An 11,764-nucleotide genomic window follows, 5' to 3' on the forward strand; every position below is an offset into this window, starting at 1 on the left:
TGGTACAACCCAAAGTGTGAAACTTCATGGAGAACTATCTGACCAGGACACTTCTAGAGAAGCTCTTAGGTCCCATGGAGCAGCTAATACTCCATGACATGAGCAAGGACAAGACCAGTTCCTAATGACTGTTGAACTCCATGTGTGAGGAGCTTAAAATAAAGAAAAAAATTAATCTCTGTTCTACAGACAAGACATTTTTCAAGGAGCATTTAACCAGGGTCTAGGCAGGAGCACAGCCAAATTAGTTTTGTTCCAATTGCATAGATCAGTTTTGAAGCATGTTTTTGTTCTGTAGAATGTGTTCAAAAATTATCAAGAACATTTCTCACTATTGAACCCTGATTCTCTGTACTATACTTTATTTTCTGAAGTTTCCTGGAAAGAGTTTCCTGGAATGTGAGATCATTTCTTCATTTCTCCCGTGGGACAGACACACGCACACATGCACACACAAATAATAGCAAAAAAATATGTGATGTGTATCTTCTGTGGAAACAAACACACTGCTCTTGGTGTGTACTTTCATGTGTGCACGTAAAGGAAATTGACCTCGGTAAACAAGGCTGTGTTCACAACAAAAAAGTAGAGAGGGCTTGGGAGGGCTTCTTCTCCTGAATGGTGGCTAGGAGATGCAGCCTCCGCATCCAGAATGTCCACGCTGGTTCCTCATTAATGCCTTTCACTGCATGTCTGTCTTTCCCTGCAGTGAAACTCCTGGCACACCAGAGAGCCAACTTGTTGCATCTGTCTCAGGCGATCCCAGATCTGGTCACCGTGCCACCCAGGTGCCCCATGACCGGGGGCTGTGGGGCGGCTGCTGACTGCCCGTGTATTTGTTTTGTTACATCAGCAAGATGTAGTGCCATGCTCTGTGGCTTTCCGCGGGCTGGTTTTTTGCTGTGCCTTCAATCCTCTCCCTCCTCCTCCCCCAGCTCCGAGCTCTCCGCCCGCAGAGCGCCCCTCCTCCCGGGCTGCCTCCCCTCCCTCTCCCCTCCTCTCGCACAGTCAGAGGCTTGAAAACTTGTTAAAAGCTCTCCCAGTGTTCCAACTTAGAAAAAACTTTTACGAGGTATCAGCACTTTTCTTTCATTAGTGGGGAAGGAAGGATGAAAAATACAAAACAGCAGTAGACTTTTAAAGTTTAAATAGACAGGTCTGAGTGCCTGAACGTGCTCTTCCATTTTAGTTTAACCCTCCAAAGAAGTGCTCTGATCCATTTTCACTGCTGATCAGCAAGGGTAAGTTGAAAATTTCTTTTTTCATCATTTTGTGGATCCTTTTTCCTTTTTTTTCTGAAAATACTTCTTTTCTTTTTTCTTTTTTTTTTTTTCCTCCCCACCCTAAGTATTCTGCGTTATTGCGTTGAGGGTTGAACTTGTTTAAAAACACACATCTCTAAACAGCGTAGATTCTCTCTTAAAGCGCTAAGTCCCAGCTTGGAGGAATTCTTTGCTTTCTTTTGTCACATTTCTGTGCATTTCTAGAAGTGCTACACTTTTACAACTTGTAACCCTGTTCAGCCGAAGGAGGAACTGCGGCGAAGTTGCGAGTGCCGGGCTGAGCAGATTTGTTGCTGCCACAAGCGATCTCTCCCCTCCACTGCTCTCGGACTATCTCAGCTCCTTTAAGAAAAAGCCGAGGTGCGCTCTCCTCTGCTCTACCGAAATTGCATCAGAAGTTAGTAACAGAGAGACCTTGCCTTGGATGCGTCCCATTCCTTCCCCACACGTTTTGCTTTCATATGGAAATCCTGATTGATGCCTGATAGTTTGAGCAGAGTAAGCTTCTTAATTAGATGCCTTGTTAAGTGCTGCAGCTACTGAAGTGGTGACTTTCACGTGGTCTTCCTGATAAGTTTTTTTTCCCTTTTTCTTTTAAAATAGTTGTGATAAAATCCAGACACGGGTTATGGATTTTTAACCTGGTTTGTATATAGTTACTCTGTTTTAGCAACCTCAGTGAGGGATTTTAGAGAAGGAATGTGGGATATCATGATATGCCTTACCACGCTGGCAATGTCTGTGAAAGTCTTGGGTAGATATAAATGAAAAGTGTCTAGGAAGGACTGTACATAATCCACATATGACACATTCCCTGTATAATACCTTAAAGACTTAATTGTCAAAATGCAGAGGGAAAAATACTTGAGCAGCATCTCTTGGAGAACTAAAAACCTTTTCATGTTGGGAGACTTGGAGTGATTCCTCATAGCAGTTGTTGCCTGCTGCTCACCAGTATTTAAAAAGAAGCACGAGCAAGGAGAAAAAAGAGCCTTCAGCTGAAAGACAGACGAAGCAGAGAGTCTATCTTATCAAGTAACACATGAACAAGGATATTGTGTGCTTATATGTGTCCTCATATTTTGCCTTGAGATAACCAACAAGCCTCATGGAGCATCATATTTCCTCTGAGGATTTCATGTTTGTATGTGATACTTATGACAAAAACCCTGGTAATGAGCACAAAAATGGGATATGGACACCTTTTGCCTGACGTCTGTTCCCGCATGTGCGCGCGCGTGTGTGTGTGCGCATAGGGAGCGAGTTAGAGGACGTGCGTGAAGCTTTCATCCTGCCATTTTTAACATCTGGACAGCACACTACGGGGCAGAATTTAAGCCTCTAGTCTTTGGGATGTTTACTGAAGTGTTTCCTTCAGAAACTTCAAAGCCAAACACTGGCGCTGACCCACGATACCTAACAAGCACTCGAATGGCAGAAAGGCAAGGGGCAGGCTGGGATCAGGAGAGGGAAGAGAGGGATGGACACAAGGGATTTGATTTGCAACATAAAGCTGAATGCTTATACACACAGGAGTGCAGACAGATTTAACACTCTAAAGTTATCTCAGCTCTCATATTATGCAAGCCCAAGAGATTAATTTTATTTGTCTCTGCAATGAACCAGGACCAAGGATTCCTGTGGGTACGGGGAAGGTTAGAGGACATTGAGCAATGCATTTGTTTCATTAGATACATTGCTCTCTTGCTCCCCAGTCTCTTTCCATGGTTTCTCTTTCCCATGTAACTCACTGAATTTGCCTCCTGTAGAGGCACCTGGACTGTTGTTTGTGCCGTTTATGTACTTAGACATCCAGATTTCAAGATTCTCATGCAGGAGCATCAGAGGGCCTGAGGCCCCCTCAGGGAATTCAGCGTTCCTTCCCTTAATTCCAAAGTGAGTCAGGAGAGGGATGAATCTGAGCATTAACCCAGAGGATAGATCTGACTTGTACAACTAGGGAATGTCTAAGTGCTTACAGTTGCCTTTGCAAATATGCTTTACAATTAAATTAGGTGTGGAGGGTACAAGATGGGAAAGGCAGAGGCTATGAGGTAGATCTGGTAGTGACTGACCACCAGCAGTACCGGCAGACAAAGGAAAAACCATTTAAAATGTTGTGACACTTTAAATTCTAGTTACTGCAACCATTTTGTGCGTAACCATTGTCCTGTGGATGAAATGAACTGACCTGCAGACCTATATATGAACTACACCTTCCCAAGAGAATTTCTGCAAGGCATTTGCTTATTTTTATAAGATTTTGGAAACTAGCCTTCCTTGTACCAGTAGGTTCAAACCAAATGAGCTGTACTTCTCAGCTTCTTTCTCTGCGATGCATGTTACTTTTGGGAAATGCTCAAGCTGATTTATGTTCAGGGTCCAGAGCCTTCTCTTTTGTTGTCTAGGTGTGTGTGAGCACAAATAAAAAGAGAGAAAAGGTTGAAAACCAAAGCTTTGGCCTGTTTCCCAATTACTTCAGCTGCACAATCCCACTTTAGAACCCACTCTAACCCTTGCTGCTCTTCCATCCACTGGCATGTGACCTTCTAACACTGTAGTCAGACCTAGGACATTACCAAAGCACTGAGTTTGCATTATTCTTCTTGGAAAATATGAACCAGATGACATGATGAATGCCATCCATAAAAAATAGTTCTAGAATTTCTTAATTGTGGCTTACAAATCAAATGTCTTATATATGTGGTCATCCTAAACTCGTGCAGATGAATGCTGTCAGATCTCCTGCTGCTCTATGGATTTTTTTCCCTGCCTTTACCCACGCACAGTAGGACCTGGAAGAAATCCATCTTTTAAAGACTGCTGGATTTTAATGCTAGGCCAGCATTAGTCTGCCTCAGAGAAGGTTATGGTCCTCTAAAGTATTAATCAGGAGGAACTCATGAAATGCACGTATTCATCATCAGCCATATCCTTAAACTCCCAAAGTAATGAACTTGTATGAATTGAATAGGCCAGCCTGTGTCATTCAGTAGACTCCTTTAAGTTATTTGGAAGTGTTAAAACAAGCTAAAGACCAGAAAGCTAAAGAGCTATTTTTAAAGGTTGTCTGCCAACCATTTCAAGCTAATTACAAAGCTAGAATACTTAAGTACCTGTTTGATACAAAACCTCTTTTTGTACCTGGTAGACAGATTTGTAATCGGTTAATAAAACTGGTCTTTCAGTGCCCTGAAAGTAAACAAGTTAGATCCGATGAATGAATTTTCTCTACAACAAAGCCAAGTACTGTGTTTCATAAAGCAATGGAATCCACTTAAGAAAAGGAATAATATATTTGTGCCACCACAAGGTTATCTGATTAACAGTACAATGTTTTGAATTGATGTGGGTTTTTTTATCACTGGCAAAGGCTAGCATGTAACTGATCTCTTTTTAAAAAAGTTGCTTTTCAGAACTATGTATGAGTAATTCAAGCATGGAATGTTTCCTCCTGGAGTTTATATTGCCAGCGGACACAAATGAAACTTAGCAATTTTGCATGCTGAAGCAAATTAAAAAAATAGGGAGTAAATTCTCCAAATACTGCAGGTGTGGGATTAAGTAGGTCAAAACTGAAGTAAATCATATTGCATTAATGAAGCAGAGAGGAGTGTAATTAGAAAACAAACAACACATAACTGCCTAGAAATAACATATCCTCTGTTTTCTTAATCAGGCTTTCAATCTGAAATAACATTTAGACAGTAAAAAAAAGTACGTTGAGTCTGGAAAGTCTGTTAACCCAATAGTTTCTAGTCACTGGAAAGCTGACTAATTAAATCAAGAAGCTGTTTCTTGAAAAAGGCTCCTTCTGTCCCCTTGCACTAGGACATGGAGCAAATAACTTGCCTTTAAAACAAACTTCACGTGTTGTATAGTTACAGGCTGTTCTCTGTTTTAACAATCCCTGCCTGAGGAGGAACGTGGTCACATTTCATTCCAGACTTTCCAGGGACCTCCACACTTCTCTAACTCCTTCTCTGCCACTCCAGCCCAAAAAGACAAACTCACTTTTTCTGGGAAGGATGAAAGCTGAGGATGGCTGAGGGGATGTGTCAGAGACAAACATGCTCTTTTTGCTCCTCCCGGCAGAAGCTTCCAGTTTTAAAAGTTTGAAGCAGGCCTGATCCTTTGATGGGGCTTCATTCATGAGAAGAGCTAATTACATGAGGAAGGGTCAACAGGCTGCAGTGGCTGCTTCAGAGCCAGCTGTTAAGGCAGATGGAGGAAATGGCCCTGGAATATTTTTCAGAGGTTCAAAGATAATTGGCATCTCAGAGCTGTCAGAGCGAGTACTTTAAACACTCGTCTCCCATTACTCTCTCAGACTCCGTGGCAGGAATGGTGTGTTTTTGTTTGGCATCTATTGTTATGTTTGAGTTTGCCAGATTCATGATATTGTGTTCCCAGTGACTCACCGCTTCTTGAAAGCAAGTCTCCTTGGTGCTAAACTTTCCCATTTTATGAATTATCCAAAAAGCGCATATTCTATAAATGACCTTCACTAGGGAATATATCCATGATGCAGTGGGGAGGAAATCATTTGGACATTATCAAAACTGTTAATACCAGGAAGGGATTACTCAGCATCCATGGAACAAATATCTGTGCCCTGCAGCATTCACATTAAAATGGAAACTTAATGATTATTTTTCCTTTTAAGTTCCTGATTTCATATGATTTCATGCTTTTTCATGTTGGGCAATTTAAAATATGTTTTAATAAGATTGCCATCCTCCAGTTGATAAAAATCTATAGCGAAATTTGTTTTTCCTAGGAATCTAGAACATCAAGCAAATTATTTAATTTCTTTTATGTCATCCTGTGTGTTTCCAGATATCCAGAGAAGCTGCCTGTGTCCCAGAAAAGAGCACTTTAAAACTTAAGTCAGGAAAGGCACTTTAAACTTGCAGTGTTCAACACTTGGAATGCAAATTACAAGCCAGGAGTCGCCTTACAAACAGAGCATATTTACCTTTTTTTTTCCTGCTAAATCTTTTCCTTTCAAAACAAAGAAGGAATTTAAATACAAAAAGATGCAAATCAAACCTGAAACTCCAATGAATTAAACAAATCACAGATAAATAGGAAACCAGTTCCTCCAATATTGTAACAAACTCTTAGCTTTGTTTCATGTATTTACAATTTTTTGTTCCTTCACAAACCTATAGGTAAAGAATGTTTTCTTTGATCTTCGTGATGCAAATACTAATGTATAAGCTTAATTTAGACAGCAAATGCTTTTTCTGAAGTTTAGTAGAGTATAAACTTGGCATCATTAGGAACTATACCCTTAAATGTATTATGTACTATGAAGTTACAGGCAGAAGCTCAGTTTAATATTGCAATGTAGGAAAAACAGAGTGTATTTTGCAAAGGTAGAATTTTATGGATGTGACCCTAATATTAACCTAAGGTAACCTATTGTATTTAGGTTATAATGTGGTTTGCTTTTTTAGTATCTGAAAGAGTGAACATAAAAATTACATTGAATGATCAATCCTCACTGAAACTGAGAAATCTTTCATATATTCCTAGCATATTTAGGCAGTGCTACTACTTATTCCACACCCTGCTTCAGCTGTGTGTCACATCTGTGTTTCACCTGAGGCAGGTGTAGGTCATAGAATTGAGGATGCCATCAAGGAAGCTGAGCCAACCACAGTGGTCACTGAGGTTTATCATGGGCTTCCTGAAAACTGGAGTGAAATTGGGAACTTTTTCGACTGTGCTCTGAGACATTATGTGTTACTTTCTCTTTTCAGTTTCCCTGACTTCCCACTTCACCTGCGGGCTTACTAAAACTCCAGTTTCTCTTCTGATTGTGTAAAGTACATTAATTACAACAAAGCTGACACCACTGCTCTGTTAGCACTGATCAGTTATTTAGTGCGTCAAAGGTATTAAAGTTCTGACTTAACTCTTGTTATTTTTTTCATTTGTGTCCTTGTTTAGCCAGCATCCTGTGAAGATGGGTGATTGGAGTGCCTTGGGAAAACTTCTTGACAAAGTTCAAGCCTATTCTACTGCAGGAGGGAAAGTGTGGCTGTCTGTCCTCTTCATTTTCCGAATCTTGCTATTGGGAACAGCAGTTGAATCTGCTTGGGGAGATGAACAATCTGCATTCAGGTGTAACACTCAACAGCCTGGTTGTGAGAACGTCTGCTATGACAAGTCCTTTCCCATCTCCCATGTACGCTTTTGGGTTCTGCAGATCATATTTGTGTCTGTACCGACCCTTTTGTACCTGGCACATGTGTTCTATGTAATGAGGAAAGAAGAGAAGCTGAACAAAAGAGAAGAAGAGCTTAAAGTAGTGGCAAATGATGGTGTGAATGTGGATATGCATCTCAAGCAAATAGAAATTAAGAAATTCAAGTATGGGATCGAAGAGCATGGCAAAGTGAAGATGCGTGGGGGACTGCTCCGTACTTATATCATCAGCATCCTGTTTAAATCTGTCTTCGAGGTGGCTTTCTTGCTGATACAGTGGTACATTTACGGGTTTAGCCTGAATGCCATCTACACCTGTGAGCGAGACCCATGCCCACACAGAGTGGACTGTTTCCTCTCCCGTCCAACTGAGAAAACCATCTTCATCCTCTTCATGCTGGTGGTGTCCTTGGTGTCTCTTGCCTTGAACATCATTGAGCTTTTTTACGTGTTCTTCAAGGGTGTCAAGGATCGTGTGAAAGGGAAAACCGACCCCTACTCCCACAGCGGTGCCATGAGCCCTTCCAAGGACTGTGGCTCTCCCAAATATGCTTATTACAATGGCTGCTCATCCCCCACTGCCCCCTTGTCTCCCATGTCTCCCCCGGGGTACAAGCTTGTCACTGGAGACAGGAACAACTCCTCCTGTCGCAACTACAATAAGCAAGCCAGCGAGCAAAACTGGGCCAACTACAGTGCGGAGCAGAACAGAATGGGGCAGGCTGGCAGCACCATCTCCAACTCCCATGCCCAGCCCTTCGACTTCTCCGATGAGCACCAGAACACGAAAAAACTGGCGTCAGGACATGAGCTGCAGCCCCTCACCATTGTGGACCAGAGGCCTCCCAGCAGAGCCAGCAGCCGAGCCAGCAGCAGGCCTCGACCTGACGACCTGGAGATCTAAGCTTCTTGATGCAGTACTTGCTCAACTACGAAACGACGTGCATTGGAAGATGCCGTCAGTGCTGATCTTGTTCCAGTGGAGGTGGTACTTAACAGTCTCAAGCAGGAGATTTTAACAATCATAAAAGAAAAAAAAAGCAAAACAAACAAGCAAACAAACTTTTAAAATACTTGCTGGTTCTTTGGGGGGTGTGGGGTTGGTGTGGGGTGGTACACTACACATTGATATTTAATGTAGCTGGTTTAAAGAATTTAAATACTAAAAAAAAAAAAAAAAGGAAAAAAGATAGGTAGTACTAAGGTAAAGGGCTGTTTTTCTAGAAAGGCTGTAAATATCTGAGTGTATGTGTATGTGTGTACTATCATGTTTGTTTCTAAAGATTCTTCTGTAATACTAAAACCCAATAATAACTGAACTCACATTTGTCAGGGTGAAGTGCTACCTGAAGATGAAAATATTTTTCCTATTCAACATGCAAAAAAGTCCAGGATTGCCTCTGATCATTTCCCTGTCAAGAACATTCCATTCTTAGAAAGTGCACTTTGAAGGTAAACTTTCCTACATAGTCCTCTGGGTTGTTGGAAGGCTCCTGTGAGGACAATTTACAGTCTTTGAGTCATTCAATTCAAATTTCAGGCATGGCCCACCAAGAAATTCCTTGGTCACCTGCTCTTCCAGCCCTTCATGCAGGTGTATTTTGTGATGTGCGTAAATGGGATGGCTCCACACATGTGGAACCAGCAACGACACAGTCTTGCCCACAGCAATACTTGTGTCCTGCTATTTATGTAGAGTCTCTTTAGTATTATATAAAACACAGTTGGCTGCCACTTGCAGATTTAAGCATCAAGACAAGCAAGCAACTGCCTTTAGTGAATTTTATCACACCTTTATGCGTACCAAGGGTGTACGTATGTGTGTGGATGTGGAGGTAAAGGTATACACAAAACACCCTCAGAAGCATAGGCTGAGAAATAAACGCACACAGGTTACTTGCAGTTGACACTTTCTCATGGGTGTTGTGAAGATCTGGGCCACTATGGTGTTTACATTCTCTGGTTCCTTCAATGTAAGTGAAGCACACGTTGTTATATTTTTTTTTTAATTCTATAAAATATTTTCCATGTATCCTAAATGGATGCTCTTTTAAAAATAAAAATAAAAAAAATCTAAAGGGCCTAATCCTGGATGTCTTGCTCTGGAAAATCTCTCTTTCAATTTGTTGGGAGTTTTGCCTCAACAAATCTGCAGGATCAAGCCCAAGATGTAGCGAACCATGTTCTTGCTGGCATGAATGATTTTCTTTTGTAGAAGTTAGGGGTGGAAAAGACCCATTAGGTCATCTAGCCAATCTCCCTGATAGGTAATAATGATGCTTGAATGATAGAAGATGTAGTACTGTAAGCAAGCTTTAGTCTTTTATGTGAGAAACTTAGAAGAAGTGCTTTGTGCTGGATTAATAATAAAATATGCCTAAATGGCTTTTGCAGTAACTGGTATTTTTTCTTGTTCTAAATATTCACATTTGCTGAACTGCAATGTTCACTGAGTTTGACAGTTAGGTCTTTCTAGATGGCTCTAGCAACTTTAGTGTTTACAGTTAGATTATGTTTGAAATGCAAGTGAAGTTGAAAGGATTTTTAAAGAGTACAATTCTAGCTAATTTATTTGAAATATATGCTAAAGAAATCTACCAGTTTCTTCAAATGCATAGCCTCTTAGCTGAACACAGATTCACCAAGGAAATACATAACTTGGTTTCATTTTGCAGCAACACAGATAAATTGTTTCATTTAATACAATATATTAATTTGTTTGACATTCCATGTTAAACTACTGTTGTCTTCAACTTCATTGCATGTATGCAACCATAGTTTGTCAGATCATGTTGTCTGGAGAACATTAGTCAATAAAGTTTTAATTTAGTATAAATACATTTTCTAATTGTCTTTTACTGTTTCATATGTCCATAGATATCTTTAGTTTCAGTCTGATAATCCAAACTCATTCCTCCCTTGTTCATTTTCCCCAGTCACTGCATTTCAGAAGCATCCTTTATTTTATCCATCTGGATTTGTTTTGAACTGAAGTTCCACAGGGCCACATTCAGACACCCTCACAACAACCGGAAAAACAAGCATTGTCTCTGCCACTCCTGAAACAAAGTAATGTTCAGCATGAACAAATCTTGCTAAGAGTCAGAAAATGTATATTTATTTGCAAACTATTATAAAAATTACAGTCCTAAAAGATTGTCACGTAATTTCTCAAGCAATTTTTATATATGGCTTAGATTTAACATTATGAAATCATTGCATCTTGTTTACCTTTCCCCATGTCATCACATTGCTCAAGTGACAGGCAGTTTCAATTTCTGAAATTAAAACCTCATTTCTTCAAGCTCATTAGGAGAAAGGTACTGATTTTGATAAGGCTAGGATTTTGCATATTGCTTCTCCTGCTTCACCTTTTATGTCCCCATTACTAATAAAGTCATACAGTGCTTGGCTTTTCAGGATTGGACTCTAGATGTAAGGTGGTTCAACTCTTTCTTTTATTTGAAAAATGAAAATATAATGGTCATGTGATTATCGTAAAAGATTTTACTTTCAAATTTGCTTGTTATTTTAAGTCCAAATTCTTCCCCTTCTTATTAGTAAAGATGGGTGAAAAAGCAAGGCAGTGGTAGTGGATTTATAGCTCTGAGAGATACTACAGAAGTACCAGCATGAGGAATTACTCCTTGAAGTTTTCATTAAATAATAACAATGAGTTACATTTAAGCTGGCTTGTCCTAGTTCATCTGCACAAATGGAAGGGCATTCCAAGCATTTTGTAAGGATCATGCCCTTGGAAAGGTGGACACCAAAGCATTCACAGAAGGGCTCACTCTGAGATAAAATGCAGTGTCTCCTAGACAGGCTGAATGTCAGGTATGTCCCATGGGGCATCTTGGACAACTGAAATAATTTAGTGCTTTAATGCCAAGGCTCTCTGAGTGAGATTTTTTTTTTTTTTTTTTTTTTTTTTTGTGGTAGTGCATGTGTGTACATGTGTAGGGTAAAGACATCCCAGAGGCTATTTTTCCCACCTAGATTTATTTCTGGGAATGGCATTTATTATACACTTCAAAGTCATCATAATTTTGTATGCCATTCATCTAGTGCCATTCATCTTTAGGCTGTTTCTCCCAGTGCATCCCTGCAGCAACATTTGCTTTGTCTGCAGGTGACACAAAATAAGCTGTGATACAATGCTAGCACACACTTCTCAGCCTTTGTGGAAGGACATGTTAGATATTGATTTCAAACTGGAAAAGATGCAAAAATACAATCTCTGAAGGTAATTAAAAACATAAAAC

General features: G+C 40.3%; 1 protein-coding gene across 1 annotated transcript; it reads left to right on the top strand.

The window, feature by feature from the left end:
• Window positions 1-653: 653 nt before the first annotated feature.
• GJA1 (gap junction protein alpha 1) lies at window positions 654-10,335 on the top strand. The gene is made up of 2 exons (XM_041423709.1): window positions 654-1,241; window positions 7,242-10,335. Exon 2 carries the CDS (start codon window positions 7,258-7,260, stop codon window positions 8,401-8,403), a length of 1,146 nt encoding a protein of 381 aa, XP_041279643.1. The 5' UTR covers window positions 654-1,241; window positions 7,242-7,257; the 3' UTR covers window positions 8,404-10,335.
• Window positions 10,336-11,764: the final 1,429 nt, after the last annotated feature.

Source organism: Onychostruthus taczanowskii, unplaced genomic scaffold (genome assembly GCF_017590055.1).
Source record: "Onychostruthus taczanowskii isolate IOZ18803 unplaced genomic scaffold, ASM1759005v1 scaffold8, whole genome shotgun sequence".
NCBI lineage: Eukaryota > Metazoa > Chordata > Aves > Passeriformes > Passeridae > Onychostruthus > Onychostruthus taczanowskii.

Excerpts from the sequence above, each read along its gene's own strand:
- GJA1 (XM_041423709.1), top strand. The coding sequence starts at position 7,258 with ATGGGTGATTGGAGTGCCTTGGGAAAACTTCTTGACAAAGTTCAAGCC.